The sequence below is a fragment of the Dendropsophus ebraccatus genome, chromosome 9 (genome assembly GCF_027789765.1).
Source record: "Dendropsophus ebraccatus isolate aDenEbr1 chromosome 9, aDenEbr1.pat, whole genome shotgun sequence".
NCBI lineage: Eukaryota > Metazoa > Chordata > Amphibia > Anura > Hylidae > Dendropsophus > Dendropsophus ebraccatus.
The window spans coordinates 81,287,343-81,306,375 of NC_091462.1; the positions used below are offsets into that span (position 1 = coordinate 81,287,343).

Below are 19,033 nucleotides of genomic sequence, written 5' to 3' on the forward strand. Positions count from 1 at the left end.
ATTTTATTTTGGGGTTACTAATTGCCCTTTGGTTGTGGCTTATTTGCCTATTTGCAAAAAACGTCCGAAAATAATGTTCATGTTCATTATTTTGACGTCCGCGGCAAAACGTCCGTTTTTCAATGCATTGTGTGCATAGGACTTCCGTCTTCCCATTGACTTCAATGAAATTGCATTGAAGTCAGTTAAATTACTGCAAAAACGGACATTTTTTTAAATAGCGAAATGGGACATTTTTCCTCCATTTTTGACGTTGTGTGAAAATAGCCTTTTTCTGTTATATTAACAGAACTTTAATGCACATTTTTTTTTCCAGTAGAGTTACCACTACAAATATTCAGCAGTGGCTTACTCTCCTCTTCCCATTGAAAACACATGGTGAAAACATGGGATCAGTAGGGTTAGCTGTATGCAGAACAAAGTTTAAAGTGTCGCTGTCGTTATAACTTTCAAAATCTAAATGAACAGTAGATGTGCTATAAAGCAAGTTTGCAATATACATTCATTTATTTATTTTTAGTTATCATGAAAAACACGGCACCTGTTTTCTGACAGTTTTTTTTCTCAAAGAACAGAAAACAGTCAGAAAACAGGTAGTCCTATGTTTCCCAGGCCATCTGAGCACTCACAGAGAAGGCAGTCATGTGATTGACGGACATATTGAGCTGTGACTCTCTGTACTGGCAGGAATTCATGTGTTTAGTCTGTGGGGGAGATTTACCAAACTGGTGTAAAGTAGAATTGTCTTAGTTGCCCCTAAAAAACAATCAGATTCCACTTTTCATTCCTCACAGACTTTTTGAAAAATGAAAGGTGGAAACTAATTGGTTCTAGGGCCAACTAAAACAATTCTACTTTACACCAGTTTGATAAATCTCATCCTTCATTTTTCAAGCAGCAGAGGTCAGAAAATCTGCCTTCAGGAGACTGGACCTGGATTTCTGGTAAGTACAGCTTTGTTTAACAGCATGATAGCAACAACAAAATAATGAATGTATATTGCAAACTTGCTTTATATCACATCTTCCGTTTAGATTTTGAAAGTTATAACAATAGTGACACTATCACACACAAGAGTGTCACTATCTCTCTTTCTCGCTAGAACCCAGCTTGTCCTTGCATCACATAATAAAGTCCATTGATGTCATTGGCTGCCCAGGATTGCTTTATTTGTCCTGCAAATGTGCTACGAAGATAATTTAACACTCGCTGCCCGGCTCCTTTGCAGATTTCATCTTATTGCAATAGGACAGAATAGGCACTGAGCAGCTTACTATTGGTTTATCTTACTAACACAAATTAATTGTCGAACATGAGCAAAGTGTACCTGTACTTTTACATTTTTAAAAAAGCTGCATGGATTTGCTGCATTAACCCATCAGAGTGATGATAAAGTATTTATCTAGCAACGTAGAATAATTCAGTGGCACTCACCAGGATAAGTTGCAAAATCAGTGAATAACTTTATTTCATTTTCTGGTCACTGGGATGGGTGCAGACGGGTGACGATCGTTTCGCATGCTCAGCTGACGCACGCTTTGTCTCAGCCTGCTGAGGCTGAGACAAAGCGTGCTTCAGCTGAGCACGCGAAACGATCGTCGCCACTGAGTGCCACTGAATTATTCTACGTTGCTAGATATTACATCAAAGACTACTGCATAAGTTGAGCACCGCCAGTTGTTGCAGCACAAGCCACCTTCACAGTTTCTCCGTATCACTTGCAATTGGAAGCCTGATTGCCGTAGGAAGTAGTGCCGAGACCACTTCTAATTGCATGCATAAAGTATTTATGACTCTCAGTGCTGTTATGGAGCCCCTGCTCCCTTCATGGTACACAGCTGTTTGTCCCTCTCTTCATTTCAGGAGGTCCACAGCCATATTGTTTGCTAGCAGTACATACACAGACACATCTCTGGCCAGTCACAGGACAGCACCTACTCCTCTCTGTAATTCTATTACATACAGGCTACACTGTGCTAGGGGGTTATTTACTGAACGGTAGTAAAATGTGCACTGTATTGACCTTGCAATGTACAAAGTAAGCAGAAGGAAGAACAGCGACAACATCACAGCAATGAAGGGGTTAAAATTATATAAGCAGCTCTGTTCTATACAGTGAACGACTCCTGATGATAAGCTAAAAATGGGTTACATCACAAAAATAGCCCTGGTCTGAATGGTGAATTGATGCTGATGATGACAAGCTACTCAAGGAAGGGTTGCACAACACTTTATGGGTTACAGAAAATTCTGAAAAAATCAGGCCCAGTCTGAACTCTCTGGAGGAGGCAGGCAGGCTAAGCTTGTATTCACACAGTCAGGCTCTCTCCTGTACACAGCACTAGCTAAGCACTGGCCCCACTACCTGTGTTCCATCTTGGTGTCTCTTACTTAAAGGGGTCATCCGGCATAAGGAAACCTGCGCTGCTGGAGAACATAATTAACATGTTATGCTTACCTCTCCATGCTCCGCCGGCATCCTTCTGCCACCAGTGTCCCTTGCTGAATGCAGCTGCTGCCATTTTCAAGATTAAAGGAGAAGCCCGGCAAAAAATTTTGTGTCCCTCCCCCCCCCCCCCCCCCAAAAAAAAAAAAAAAAAAAAAAAAAAAAAATTATACAAATTACCAATATAGACTTAATATGGGAAATGCTTATAAAGTGCTTTTTTCTGCACTTACTGCTGCATCAAGGCTTCACTTCCTGGATAAAATAGTGATGTCACTTCCTGGATAAAATGGTGATGTCACTTCCTGGATAAAATGGTGATGTCACGACCCGACTCCCAGAGCTGTGCGGGCTGTGGCTGCTGGAGAGGATGATGGCAGGGGGACACTGAGGGACACAGGGCACTGGAGGTACACTAAGCATCCCTCTGCCACTCTGCATCATTCTCTCCAGCAGCCACAGCCCGCACAGCCCTGGGAGTCGGGTTGTGACATCACCATTTTATCCAGGAAGTAAAGCCTTGATGCAGTAGTAAGTGCAGGGAAAAAAGCACTTTATAAGCATTTCCTGTAATAAGTGTATATTGGTAATTTGTGTAACTTTTGGGGGGCAATACAATACTTTAATAAAATTTTTCACCAGACTTCTCCTTTAAGTCGTCTCAGTAGTGACAGCCCGCTTAGCCAATCACTGACTGAAACGGGACAGCATCACAGCCTAAGTGGGCTCTGATTGGCTGGCAGTGACTGCAGTTAGTAGGGGAAACCCGAGCAGCCACAAAAGAACACCAGGGGAGCGTAGAGAGGTTAAAATAACATGTTTAAGAAGCTCTTCCGCAGGGTAGGATTATATAAAATAAAAATTCCTAATGCCAGATAACCTCTTAAAGATTATCGGATCCTAGTAGGCTGAGAACTGCTGTACAAGTTCAGTGGAAGTGACACCCCCTAGTGGCTTAAAGTTGAACCACACTTGTCTTTCTGTGACAGCAATTAAATTCCTGCCCATTTTTTATGCTAAAGTTATCTAAAGGTGATATATATATATATATATATATATATGTTAGAGTTTACATTTACTAACAAATTTAACACAGCTAAAGCTGAAGGGTGTTTTGTGTAGAAAGCAATAAGTAAAATTCTTATGATTCCTGTTGTGAAGGACCTTTACATATACAGGTGTCCTTATTGTTCAACACAACCACTGAGCCGCCTTTTACTAGTAACTAAAAGCTATCTAAATTCTTTACCAGCTTTGTACGGATTGCATAATAACTCTTATGCAGAGTGACTGATAGACAACATGTATTTTCCATCTTCAGCAGATAAAGGTAACATTTTGTGCAGTGATAAAATCCTATACTTTCCTAGAGCCTGTGGGTGGACAAACACTCCAAATAATGTCGGAAAGAACCAAGATTATGCCGTCTCTATGCAAGCAAACGCTTTTTGTGAAAGTTACATTGAGGATAAAATACAAAAGAAGTGGGAGGCAGAGACAGTGAAGGCACATAAACAGCAGCTTATTATTCTGCTGTTAGGCTTTACAAGTGCTGGATTGAAGCAGAACCTACCATAGAGCAGCTTACCATCCTGTACCCAGACCTCACTCACCAAAATTGCATGGATACATCCAGTGGTGAGAAATTACATTGTTTTGTGAAGTCTGGAGACATAAAGCAATATGTAAAGTGAGTTTGTGTAAAAAAGCACTTTAATAAAAAAAATATATAGCTTATATCAGTCTTTACAGTTCCATGATACCATGATGTATATCCTGTAATAGAAGAAAATTAAAAAATTTAAATTATTAAAAAGATAACCCAAAGAGGTATCAATCATCCTACTGCATACTCTTAACCTTTCTTTTTTCGAGAAACAAAAAAAGGAGTATAGAGAGAACTGACATAGATCCACTTTCAGTGGATCCACCATAGAGGCAGGCCAGGCAGCTGCTATGGGACGCGTGTTAAAGGGGGTCCTGGGATGAACAGGGAAGATAAGAGTTGTCCGGTGTGCTTCTGCTTAACCCCTTATAGGTGCAGGAGCAGAGTACCTTCTGCTTAACCCCTTATGTACTGCAGTGTGTAAGTGAATTAATGTTCACTTGCGATGCCCGGGCCCCTAGGGGCCACTCCGCTGATAGGTGTTGTTGCGGGCAGGAATCGGGGCAGCTGCTAGCTAGAGGGTTGTCAAGGTTTAGGCATGAGGGGTCACAGCTGGAAACCGGGCTCCTGACCGAGCGGAGACTAGGCATGCGATTCTTCGTTGTCCTTAGTCAGGGCACCAATAATTACACCAATGCCAAGGTTCAGAAACAACGGTAGTTGTATATTTATTGTACCGGTGGTAACTAATAGCAACAGTCTCTCCGGATGCAACCGGGTATAAGGCAGACTTGGATAAAGCACAGTAATGGGTGATGCTGCAATAGGCTGTGATGATAGTGTACTGAATGATGGGAGTAGTAGTGATACTGAGGATAAGATGCTGGGTGGAATGAGACTGAGATGAATACTTGCTGTTGATGATCAGAGAAGATAATGAGAGGAATGACTGAAGAACGGCACCCAGATCTGGAGAATAGATGAGAATCTTGAGGACTTGAGAATAGCACACAGCCAGGAACACTTCTTGTGGAACTGGAGCAGCAGAGCACACGTATCTGTCTCCTGACAGGGGAGAGAGAACACACACAGAAACTGTCCCCCTGATGGTGGAGGACAAGACTCAGGCAGAGAGGAAGTCACATGGTATTCCCCAGCCAAGGCTTGATGGCCATTGTAGTTACCATGGAAGCAGGGGCAGTCACGTGACATCCAGCCATTGCATCATCACACCATTAGGCATATACAGTGAAATATACATGAGAAGTACCATACTTGAACACTGGGGGGCGACATAATACCCTTAGGCAGTGATACCTGAATATGCATTCAAGAAATGAATGGAATAGCAGACCTGAACAATGAGAGGGGTGACACAACACACACAGTTTGCAGTGAACCATAGCTTTCCAGAACAGGAACGGTTATAATAAAAGTGTGAGGATAAGAGGGCCTGTTCTGGGACACTGCACACTTACATGCTGCACCACAAAAAGGGTTAAAAAGAAGAAGACAAGGAGATTTCTGCTTCATTGCTCTGATAACCCCTGACCTCTTTTTTTCTGGCTGCAAGCTTCAAGGTCAAGGGTTATCAGTGTATGAGCAGTGACTCAGAAAGCTCCTTGTCACTTACACACTGCAGTACATGGGCCCTTATAGTTAAATACAGTGGACTGACAGAACAAGAAGCCATGGGCTTTCTGCTCTGCCAGTCACTCTTGTGGATGCAAGTAGGATTCTGACTCTGGCCACTAGAGAATTTAATTTTTGGCCAACTCACGAAGCCTCTCTATATATATATGTGCATGTGTGTGTGTGTGTGTGTGTGTGTGTGTGCACAGTGCTTTGTAATGTGCGTAGGGGAGAGTGGTCCCATACAGTTTTTGCTATTGGGCCCGATGAATCCTAGCTACGCCCCTGTCCACTTTAATTATAGAAACATGTCTATTTTCTTCCAGAAAGAGGACCACTCTTGTCCCCAGTTTGGGTGGGGTATTGCAGCTTAGCTCCATTGAAATGAATGGTGATGAGGTATAATAGCACACACATCCTGGAAACAGGGGTGGAGTTGTTTTTGCAAAAAAAAAAAAAAAAAGTAACCATGCTTTTCCTAATCCTTGAAAACCCTGTTCATGTTATTATTCTGCAGAATCTAAGTACTCGGATATCCAAGCAATAGCAGCTGTGTCCTAGTACCTACAAACACTCTGCTTATTACTTATGTACTCTCATATCACTCACCTAAGTATTGATATAACACTGCTGAGCAGAACTTTTACTGTATTTTTACCCTGATGCTAGGAAATTACTGTACAGTGACATTACTATATCTGTTATCCCTCTTCTAGCTTTTTATCTGTGCTATACTGGGTCCGTGCCATAACCTAAGGGGGCTTAACAATTCTTCTGCCACTTAAGAGGTCACCAGTACTACATATTGCATGTGGATGTATTTAGTGAGAAGAGTAAAGGAGTTGCCCCACCATTAAAACTTAGGCTGGGTTCAAACTGCTTTTTTGTGTATGTTTAACACATACATGATATACTGTTAAAAATATAAAATGTATACGTTAAATGAATGATAGAAATAGATGCTGGGGCAGATTCTGTTTCCCAGTAGATAACAAAAAAGATCATTGCAATATATAATTTTTTTTTCTGTTTACAAAAGTATAGTTAACTACACTTTTATGTAATGCAAACAAACAAACAAAAATAAAAAAACAATGAAACATAAAAAAATATTAAAAGGTAGAAAAAAGAACAGTGTAAACCTAGCCTACCCCTACTGTCCACAGGTTAGACCAATAGGACCCTCCCTGTATTTGGCAGTCTCCATAGGCAATGCATGAGGTGGAAGTCACATTTGCACATTTGGGTGACTGCCCCTCCATTCCAGCAGGAGACTTGTCCTGTTCTTGAGATGGTGAGGATTTCAGCGGTTTGACCCTCTGTGATAATAAGCTTATTTCTTTTATGGGGGTAAGACTTATTGAGTGGACAATGGTTTAGAAATACAAGCTTCCCTTTTCCTTTCCTTCTTACTTTTCTTCCATGGTCAATGTTTACTGTACTTCCATTCACTTAACTTATTAATTGCTGGTATTTTAATGCAAAGCTCCAACACAGCTATAATGTTCCTGGTGTGATATAGCCATAAAATTGATAGTGCTAACAGCTGGAGAGCCATATGCAAAGAGAATGGGCCTTTAGATTAATACTATGTTTTTAGTGTTATTGTGTTCTGTTTTTCATCTTCTCTATATATGGAAAATAAGCAGGAAACTGCAGTAAGACCACATCCACTCCCAGTTTGTGTACCCTAAATTGCCTCAGGTTATGTGAGTGTGATTGGGATATGTTACTATAACTAGAATCTTCATAAACTGTTTTCAGTGTTAGGGTTGGGTTCTCACATAGTGGCCATGATGTAGTCTAGGTGTCGCCACAGGCTAGCCGAAACCTGTCGGGCTTGCAAGTTAAATTTTTAAAATGACTTTAGCTACAAGCAGTTTATCTGTCAAGTGCAATATGCTAAACTGATACTTCACTACAAAACTATGCTTGCAGCTAAAGTCAAGTGGCTTTCCACGAGAACCCAGCCCTAAGAGATGTCTGCAGTCATTAGAAAGTCTCCACTAACAAAAGACGTGTGCTCAACTTTCCAATTATTTTCAGTTAATTGTATTAAAGAGGCTGCCTTAAAAATTGTAAGTGTGGCTGGGGGTAGTGTAAAAAAATGACACTTTACTCACCAACCCTCAAGCCCCTGCAGCTTCAATGTTCTTTGGTCCCCATGTGTCGCTGCTACTTCCTGATTCCTAGTGACACATCATCCTCACAGGAACTATCCTGCTTAGCCAATCACTAACCACAAGGATGTCCTGCCTTAACTGGTGATTGGCTGAGTGGGTACTTCTTGGGGGGTGGGGGGTGATGCATCTAGGAACACTAGGCAGCTGTGGGTGATCAAGGTAGATGAGTATAGCTTCTTCTTTAGCTTTACACCACCCTCAGCCACAAATACTTTTTTTTTAAATCCTGGACAACAGCTGGAATCAAGCATGCAGTTTCATGGCGGGTTTAGAGGTTTTTTTTTTTTTGTTTTTTTTTGCCAGACACAGAAGTTAATACAAAAGGAACAAGTTTCAGTATTTTTCTCCATTGCTGGGTTTGGTTTAAAAAAGCAAAAACAAAACTGTACTGTGAACTGCGCCATATCTGTGATTCCAGCTGTAATGTCATTTTTCACAGCCAGATTTCAACACGACTACAACCCAATTGTCACATTAACATTATCACTCACAAATGACCAGTGTTATTTTTATGGCAATTTTCATGTATAACATACACAGAACCATTAGCCAGAAATGCAGCATATCTATTAGGAAAAGGTCAGGTAGGTGGTAATTATTAGACCACGGTTAGCTAAGTAGCATGAGAGAGTGTCATTCTTTTACATTAAAGAGTCTTATAGAGGCTGAACTGAAACAGACAAGTAGTGTATGTGATACGCACATAACTGTACAACTACATGATACGAACATGGAGAGAATGGAGCTGCTGCACCTCACACCTTTGGCTGACACTAATGTCTCTTGGTTATATGTACAACTACATGAAATGCTTTGTGTGCATTTTCTTTCCTGAGTACTAGTTATGATACCTTTTGAGATTATTTTCCTCACTAATTTTTTTTCTTAAGTAGTAAATCAGAGTAAGGCCATGTTCCCACTGTGCAAGACACTGGCCGTTCCGTGACGCGGCCTGGTCACGGAACGGCCGATGTCAGAGATCATCCCGGCTAGTACTGCAGTACCATCCGGATGATCTTCACTGGCGCTGAATTTGGATGCGGGTCCATCAGTGTGCGGTCCCCGCTCCATTGTGTGCACCAGTGGCGTCGCTAGACATAATCATCTGGGGCCTAAGCCCCGAATACATTATGCCTAGCCCCGAAAGTTTTTTGGTCTGGACTCACTGCCAGCGTCTATTAACAGCAGCCGTGGCCTCTCATCCCTGGCCACTGATGCAGCGTCTGAGCGGTACATGGGGGTAGGCAAGGTGCAGGTCAGCACCTTGCCCGCCCTCACGTACCGCTCAGACGCTGAATCAGTGACATCACTTGTGCATTGGATGCGTGCGCCGTGGCCGGCTACAGTGGCGCTACCTCCTGCACTACCTCTCTCCTGCCAGCAACTTGCCTGCCCTCACATACCGCTCAGACACGGCATCAGTGAAGTCACCTGTGCAGTAGATGCGTGCGCCACGGCGGCGCTACGCTCCTGCACAGCCTCTCTCCTGCCTGCCCTCACATACCGCTCAGATGCGGCATCAGTGAAGTTACTTTTCAATTGTATGCATGTGCCGCCGCGGCGCTACACCCCAGCACAGCCTCTCTCCTGCCACCAGACATGCGCTCCACGAAGTCACCCGGCAGTCCTATAGGTGGCGAACTCCTACCCTGCCGCACTTCTTCGCCGTTGGTGAGTATTGTAACCCGGGGAGGCCGGGGCTGAAGTGAGATAGAGTGTGTGTGTGTTGGGGGAGGCGATTAAGATGGGGCCTAGGTGGGGTAATGTGTGTGTAGGGGAGGGGTCAGGTGAGGTAGTGTCTGTTGGGGGGTTAAAATGGGGCCCAGCCAGGGTAGTGTGGGGGGGTCAGGTGGGGTAGTTATCACTATATGGGGGCACAGCAGGGGCATTATTACTATATAAGGCTGGGTTCACACTACGTATATTTGAGGCTGTATTTTTGAGGCAGTATAGCAACCAAAACCAGGAGTGGATTGAAAACACAGAAAGGCTATGTTCACATAATGTTGTAATTGAGTGGATGGCCGTCATTTAATTGTTTTAAAACAACGGCTGTTATATTGAAATAATGGCAGTTATTTACCGTTCACTCAATTTGCCATCCACTCAATTTCAACATTGTGTTTTCAATCCACTCCTGGTTTTGGTTGCTATGAGGACCTGACTTGCGGACCAAGTACTGCCTGAAATGTACGTAGTGTGAACCCAGCCTAAGGGTGCACAGCAGGGGGGCATTTTACAATGTGGGCAATACAGCGGGAGGCATTATTACTATGGGGCACAACACTGGAAATTATTACTATTTGGGGGCACAGCAGAGGAGAGCCTAATATATTTGTCAGGCTGGTTCTAAAGAGATGAATTGCAGCTGGAAGAAATCATCATGGAGGCCTGTGTCAGATGGAGAGGAAAAGGGAAAGAGAAAAACTCAGATCAAAGAAGACGTCACCTGTGAGTCACTGAATGAGTTTTCTGCATTTTGTAGACCGTTATCTGGTAGGAGTTCCCTGAGGTTGAAAAGGTTGGGAAACACTGGCCTGGAGATAGGGGCTAGGGCAGACCTCCCAGAGGCTGTGTGCACAGGGGGGGCTGTGAAGGAGCTGTCTGTGTCTGCTTAGCCGCATTTTTTATGAGTGGTGGCAATAGAGCTGGGCTAATAGAGTGGTCATTGGGGTTACTAGCCTCTGCACTGGGCTCCTTCATTAACCGCTTATGACGGCACTCGAGGGCCCGTGCCCTGGATGTTTTAGGACCCTAACAACGCCCCTGGTGTGCACTGACAGGTTTTCTGCGGCCGCTATTCAATGAATAGCGGCCGCAGAAAAATTGACATGTCAGTTTCTTGCGGCGCCGCTAGGGATCCCGGTCAGAGTATATACCATGTGTATTCTTTAGAAGGCAGCATTACGTAAGTTCCGTAGTAATCACAGCCGTTGTTACAACGGCAGTGATTATTACGAAACTTAAGTAGTGTGAACATAGCCTAATCCTGTTGTCTTCTCATACATACGGTTTACCTGATAGAAGAGCTGAGGCTCTCTTTCTTATTCCTTCTTGAATGCCTGTAAAGTAACCCTCCTGTATCTCAAATAGTGATATATTTAAATAGCACCCTTATCCCCATCAGGACCTGCCTAGTTTTGGGCGTGAGGATGAGGAATTTTCTTATTTATTTATTTATTTGTTTTCGGGGCAAAATTTCAGCTGGGGAAAAAACGAGGGCTTGTTTTTTGCAGGACAATTCTTTTTTGCATGTTTAGTTCCTTTAGTGGTAATATATATATATATATATATATATATATATATATAATGTTACAAGTACAATACCAAAGTAGTTTTTGGCAACAGGCAATTGGGAGAGCAGAGGGAGCCTGTTTTTCTCTGCCAGTCTACTTGTTACAGTTGCTATTACCTGTGGTATCTAATGGGTTGAGCAGTGAGTTAACTCAGATAGTTTGACATTGAAATCTATTGTTACTTGCCCTTAGGTTCTTCTACAGTACATATTGTGGTCTACCCATGGCCACAAGTCTCCCTAAAATACATAGTTCAACCCTCTAAACTCTAAGATTATAATTTACATCTTGTTTAATTCATATTGTGAATATAACTTACATGGGCTAGGTTATGGGCCACTGCTTTTGCCTCAGTCACTTAGTTGCCCCCTTAGTATACAAAACACAGCAACCGCTGAGCTCAGGGAGACCAGCAACAAAAAAAATCAAGTGGAAAAAAGGGGAAATTTTGGCAGCACATCTATGACTCTGTTCACACTGCAGGTTGCACGCTGCTTGTGGCTTACAGACAAAAAACAAAAGGTGCAACAGCAACCCACAGGTGCAAGGACTCACCGTATATACTCCTCCCAGCATACACACGGCAAACGGCTGCTCGGTAGATAATAAAAATTAAATTATAATAGTAATATATTATTTATAATATATATATATATATCTTTTTTTTAGAGAAGTAAGGGTCTTAGCAAACTATTTGATCAAACAGAAAATCAAATCAAACAGCCCCTTGTCATTTCGCAATACTCGCCACAGAGTTAGACTTTGGCGTAAAAGGGGCCACCCTGGTGTTTCCCCATTTATGTTCCAATACTCGCAACCGAGTCCAACGCTCATAGAGAATGACAGGAGAGTCCAGCGCTCCGTCATTTTCTATGAGCGTTGGACTCATCTCTCAGCGCGCGCGCCGGTCTGCAGCGGGTGAGATCTCTGTCACCCGACCGGATCCAGAAGCGGGACCCGGCGGGATCAGGTGAGTATAGGGGGCTCTAACGGGGTCGGGAGCCTGTCACCCCGGCACGGGGGGTGACAGGTTCCCTTTAACGGACCCTTTTGCACACCCCCTTGGCATAGTCTAATAGAATAGATGGGTTTTCTTTTTCTCTTTTCTTTTTTTTGAGCAAGGTTTTTCCATCTTTTTGTGGTTGAATTAAAGTAGGCATTGTCATTTCATCAATAGTAGATCAATAGTACAAACTGATATAAGAACTTTTGAAGTATATTTTAACAGACAAAAATGCTTCCTTCTCCAGCTATTAGGTATTTTACACCCCCTTCCTGCTAAACTTCCTGTCATCGACTCTCAAAATCAGCTTAAGAACAACTTTTATTTACTTGTTAGGACATCTGATCCGATCCCTGAGCTAGATATAAGTCTATAGAGGGTAGAGAAGGGAGGTCAGAGATGGATGGGAAAAGAAGCACAGAGAAATAGAGAAAGACAGAGACAATTTGTAAATGTGCATGTCTTTTTGGCTGTAGAAACAGAATAGAAGAGTAAATCTTCCATCTATCCCTGCAAAGAAATAAGGAGATAATGCAGAAGTACGGCTATAGGCTGCGTTCACACTACGTATATTTCAGTCAGTATTGTGGTCCTCATATTGCAACCAAAACCAGGAGTGGATTAAAAACACAGAAAGGCTCTGTTCACACAATGTTGTAATTAAGTGGATGGCCGCCATTTAACCCTTAGACGACCCAGGGCGTATAGTTACGCCATGGAAGTCTGTCCCCAGACGACCTAGGGCGTAACTGTACGCCCTGGGTGTTTCTCACGCTATGAAGCGCGCTCCGGAGCGGAGCGCGCTTCATAGCAGGTGGGGGCCGGCTGCAATCAGCAGCCGGGACCTCACCGGTAATGACACGCTGCAGCGATCGCGCTGCCGCGTGTCATTAACTCCTTAAACGCCGCGATCGCGGCGCGACCGCGGCGTTTAAGTGTAAGTGACAGGGGGAGTCCCCTGTCACCTACCGATCGGGACCCCCGCAGTGTGACTGCGGGGGTCCCGATCGGTAAAACGGGCCGCCGGAGCTCTCTCACCTGCCTCCGTGCGGTCCGATCGGCGATCTGCTACACTGAGCCTGCACAGTCAGGCTCAATGAGCAGATCGCCGATAACACTGATCAATGCTATGCCTATGGCATAGCATTCATCAGTGTAAAAATCCAAGTAGTGAATGTAAAAGTCCCCCAAAGGGACTTCAAATGTGTAAAAAAAAAAAAGTTAAAAACACTAACACACTACCCCAAAGCCCCTCCCCCAATAAAAGTCTAAATCACCCCCCTTTCCCATTATATAAATAAAACATATAAAAATAAATAAATAGATAAACATATAATATACCGTAGCGTGCGTAATTGTCCGATCTATTAAAATATAACAATCGTCATTGCGAACGGTAAACGGCGTAGACAAAAAGAGGGAAAAAAGTGCGCGGATTACCGATTTTATGTTACATTATATATATAAAAAAATTAATAAAAAGTTATCAAAACGTCCGATCTTCACAAATATGGTATTAATAAAAACTAGAGATCATGGCGGAAAAAATGACACCCCATACAGCCCCGTAGGTGAAAAAATAAAACCGTTATAAGCGTCACAATAGTCCCATTTTATTTATAATTAATTGCCAAAAAAAAGGATTTCATTTAAAAAAAATATATAACATTAGAGAATCTGCGTAAACCTGCATATGGTTGTGTTCGGACTGACCTATAGAATAATAGTATCATGTCGCTGTTACCATATAGTGCATTACGTAGACACAGGAACCCCCCAAACGTTACCATATTGCATTCTTTTTTGCGATTTCACCAATTTATATCTTCATAAATAATATATTTGGAATTCCATCATACATGTTATGGTAAAATGAAAGACGCCATTACAAAGTACAACTATTCCTGTAAAAAACAAGCACTTACATGGCCTGTAGATAAAAAACTGAAAGTGCTGGAGCTCTTAGAAGGGGAGGAGGGAAAAACGGAAACATTAAGATCAAAATTTGCGCGGTCCACTGGGTCATTTTGGGCCTGGTCCTCAAAGGGTTAATGGCAAATATTTGCTGGTATTTTAAAACAACTGCTGTTGTATTGAAATAATGGCAGTTATTTACTGTTATATGGCGGCCCTCCACTCAATTTCAACATTGTATGAACAGATCCTTTCTGTGTTTTTAATCCACTCCTGGTTTTGGTTGCAATAAGGACCTGACATGACGACCAAATAATGCCTGAAATATACTGTGTGTGAACCCAGCCTTAGGCTATGTTCACACAATGTATATTTTGAATTAATCATGGCCGTTGTTGCAAATTGCAACAGCGGCGTGATTATATCAAAATATACATTGCATTGAAAGTCAATTGAATCCCAGCCGGAGTGTATACACATAGTATACATGTCAGTTTTGTGCGGCCGCTATTCATTGAACAGCGGTGGTAAGCTGCTGAGGTTGATCGATTAAAATACTAAATTTGCAAAGACAGAAAAAACGCACAATGTGAACAGTTGATTAAAAAAACTACACACTGACTGCGAAGGTGCTATGTTAATTGCACCTTACCCAGAACAGTACATCTATGGAAGAGACAGCATCGGTAATCAGGCAGTACCCCCGTCGGGGTCTCCGTCAATTCAATTTACTAGCCCCCGGGGATAAAGATCAAGACACCCCGGTATGCTTAGATGCCGTCTCTAAAAATATGCACAACACGCTAAAGACTTATAAGGATTGGCCTCTCTGATTTCTGGAGCGATTTTTCGTGACACGCTCCGTTATCTAACCCGCAAAGCGATAATAAAGTCACCTATAGGCAGTCAGCATATAGTTATTAAAAGAGCCCCTTGTCTGACATGTTTCGTCGCATCCGCAACTTTTTCAAAGACTATGGCCATAGACCCCGACAGGGGTACTGCCTGACTACCGATGCTGTCTCTTCCATAGATGTACTGTTCTGGGTAAGGTGCAATTAACATAGCACCTTCACAGTCAGTGTGTAGTTTTTCAATCCACTGTTCACAGTTTTTTCTGTCTTTGCAAATTTAGTATTTTAATCGATCTAATAAAATCTATATTTTAACCAATAGGGAATAAAGGTGTTCAAGGGGCTAACAACCCCAGTAGCTTACCAGTGTATAGATACCTCCTGTGGGCCCTCATTCATTGAATAGCAGGCGCACAACACTGACAGCTCACACAGTAGAAATTGTCGATCCAGCCACACTTTCCATTGTGTGCTATGATAAATTGGGATGCGGGCACACACAAATGCGCCCGCATCCCTATTCAACAGAAATGAAGTTCATCCGGCTAGTACTACATTACAGGTCTCGATAAACTTTACTGACACCGGCCGTTCTATGACATGGCGAGGTCACAGAATGACCGGTGTCTTACTGTGTGTGAACCCGGCCTAATACAGTATTGGATGGATGTACTGTTATAAACCATAAAAAGATCCACTAATTTACTTAATGGGAATGACTGAAATCCAGGTAAGCCATGATTAAATAATCATATATTAGTTTAAGAGCCAAATTGAGTATATAAAGCCCAATCAATCTTCTATGTTTCTATAATCAATTTGAAAATATTATATTATTATTTTAACTTTTATCATTCTGTTTTATAACATTTTCATTTCTTTATTTCTGAAATGTTGGTTATTACATATTAATCTTGTGTTTTATTTTTATACAGCAGAAAAAGGAAATGAAGACTTTTATTCAAAACGGAGACACCTTGCAGAACTAGCAGCAAAGGGAAGCCTTCCTTTACATCCTGTCCGTGTGGAACAAGAAAGATCCTACAGTCCTGAAAGTGGCAATCATGGTGGCACAATGAGTGGTACTCTTGGTGGCTCATTGGGAGGCACACTTGGTGGCTCAATGGGAGGCACACTTGGTTCAATGAGTGGCACACTTGGCGGGTCAATGGGTGGAACCCTTGGGGGTACACTGGGTGGAACCCTTGGTGGTACACTGGGTGGCACCCTAAGTGGTGGCACACTAGGTGGCACATTGAAATTAAATGGACAGAAATCCAAAGTCACCAAAATACATAATCATCCACTGGCCTCATCATACAATCCTGACTACAAAACCTGGGACCACTCTGAGCATTCCCTGCGGAGGCAGGCCTATGCAACAAAGAAGCATTGCCCAGTGGAGTCAGTAAATGAACAGCTGACATCGCAAAATCAGCATTATGTTCCTCCACAGCCATACTTTGTAACAAACAGCAAAACAGAAGTAACTGTCTGAAATATACAAAGTTCACCCTACTGGAATCAAATACCATTGAGGGTAGGAATGGAGGTCCTTGTATGCTGAAGATCGTGAAGAGCAGATTGGGTTTCTCGTGTCCAGCAATACAGTAGAGGAAAGCAATTAGGGACTCCATTTTTTACTTCACAATGAAGGTTAAGGGAAAAAAAAACTTTTGCCTATGCTTTTCTAAACAACAACAACAAAAAACTAGACATTTCAATTTTATGATATGGAGTAGCACAACAGAGCCTTCATCTCTGCAAAAATTAACATGGTTGTTCTTAATTGCTGAGTAGGACGTGCTGAAGTGGTAGTTACGGGGGACAATATTTTTGTAAAAAAATAAAAAGAAAAAAGAAAAAAAAATGGGAAATGTTATCAGAATGATTATTTTCATTATCATCTCTTTGCACATCTGTGAAAATCCATCTGAACCAAGGCCTTTCCATCTATAAGAAGCAAAAAACAAATGGTCGAGAACCTCAATAAGACTGTTACATAAAAAAGGGAATGGAGCCTTTCTTATTGATGGAAAGTTCCGAGATTTAAAAAAAAAAAAAAAAAAAAGAAATGAACTTTTTAACTATAATAAAGTGAGACAAACTTTCAGCAAAAAAGACAAGACAATAGGAATTTTTCCATTTGAGAAGAGTTTTTGGAAGATAAAAAAAAATCAATATGTTCTTCCTTTCCTTGCGTTCCACATATAAACAGTTGGGGAAAGTATTCTGCACTGTCTGTTATAACTTCTTTATCAGTCTATGTTTGCCTATTTTCACTTGCTTATGACTGGAAAAAAAATTCAAAGTGGGCGGTGCCTTTAATGTATTTCTATTGTTCAATGAAAAGTCTTGTTTGATCCTTTTATCTTTTTGCTTAATTCCTTATATTTTTCTGAATACTAGTCTTTTTTTTGTAACATGATTCAAAAATGTGTTCTTTAGTTCTGTTGTGTATATCGGCTTAATATATTACAGTGTTTTAGGTCTATGTTTTGTTTTCTGTTAGATAAAAACGTTTGCCTTTATGCCTTTTATTTAATTTTTTTTATATTATTTTGCATCAGCAAAAAAAACTATAAGAAAAAAGAAAAAAGGGAAAAAAAACAAATATAGTTTACCTCTTTGGATCATTATGTGAATGTTTTGCTTCAAAATGCATGGGGCTGCCACATCTGATATATTCGGTGTACAGTTTTCCCTTGGATATTCAACCATATAATAGTAAATCAAAAATGTAAATCACAGCTATGAATTATATTCCCTGCATTTGCTAATATACTGAAAATGGAAATGTAGCTTCTCATAAACATTGGTGTTGTGCAACCAAATAATACAACTGCTTCATCCAATTAGATGAACTTGTATCATTGGCTTTTTAAAACATTTGTGCGTTTGGGCATAAATGTGCCTTAAATTCTCAAAACATTTAGGTTGTCCAGACATTTTTTACACCAAAATAAATAATAGGTCATCATTTAAACAACCATGTATAAGAATATATAAGAATATAGTATTAAAAAGACCTGTCTATGTTTCCACAATGCCTTTTTGTTTGGGCGTTTTACGGCCATCTTTTTGGACGCCCATCAGTTTGACACCAAAATGTGACCTCTATATGCAAATTACGGCTGTAGTTTGTATATTATGCTCGTGATTTGCCGCCAAAGTGACGGCTGTCCAAAAAGGTGTCTGTAAACCGCCAACATAAAGACGCTGACTTAGGTTATTGCCCAAATGCTGTAATGATGCAAAAAGCAAGCCAACAGATTAACTTCTATACCTGTGGGATGACAGGTATAGTTCACATTGCTATTGAGCCGTACATTTAGGCTATGTTCACACAACTTTTTGGAGGTAAAAAAGGGGTCATATTTTGATAATTACCGCCGTAAAAAAAGAGCATGATCATCATTCCTGGTTGTAATTATGAACAGTACTGTATGTCAATACTACACGTTAAAAAAAACACGTTGCGTGAACATAGCCTTAGCATGTGCACAAGTTGTAGGCAGGTATGGAAGGCAGGTTTTAGGCAGGTATTGAAGAAAAATCGAAATCATATCAATATTTAGTGTTACCGCCCTTTGTCTTCACAGCAACAGATCTTCTAGGTATCTGTATACAGTGTTTGAAGGAACTTGGCAGGGTGGTTGTTCCATACATCTTGGTGAACTAATCACAGATTGCTGCTCAAGTCGTTCTGTCTCTTCCTGTAATCCCTGACAGTGTAGATGTTGTCGAGGGTTTCTTGTCCTGCTATAGAATAAACAATTAGAGACATTCAGATGCCTACTTGATGAGAGGTGTCTTACTTTGCCACACTTTTACACACTTTCCTAAAACATAGTACGCTTTTTAGAGAAAGCTGCTGACTGAGGCTATGTTCATTCAACGTTTAACAGCATTCATTGCATAGCAACAGACACTGTTAAACAGCCGGCCGTGGGGATGCACTCAGCTCGTTCCTGCCGCCAATACCTCTGTATCGGCTGCAGGAACGTTCTTTTTTCACCCAACGTTGCCCGCAAATCAATTAGCCATTCACCTTAATGCAATGTACGGCCGCTGCTGCACATTGCATTGTGTGAACAGC

At 41.6% G+C, this 19,033-nt stretch overlaps 1 protein-coding gene across 1 annotated transcript in view; it reads left to right on the top strand.

The window, feature by feature from the left end:
* SHISA9 (shisa family member 9) overlaps window positions 1-16,432 on the top strand; it is a 266,177-nt gene extending 249,745 nt beyond the window's left edge. The window contains exons 4-5 of the mRNA XM_069985414.1: window positions 15,870-15,989; window positions 16,182-16,432. Of these exons, the coding sequence (XP_069841515.1) occupies window positions 15,870-15,989; window positions 16,182-16,432 (371 nt within the window). The remainder of the gene's footprint in view (window positions 1-15,869; window positions 15,990-16,181) is intronic.
* The last annotated feature ends 2,601 nt before the right edge of the window (window positions 16,433-19,033 follow it).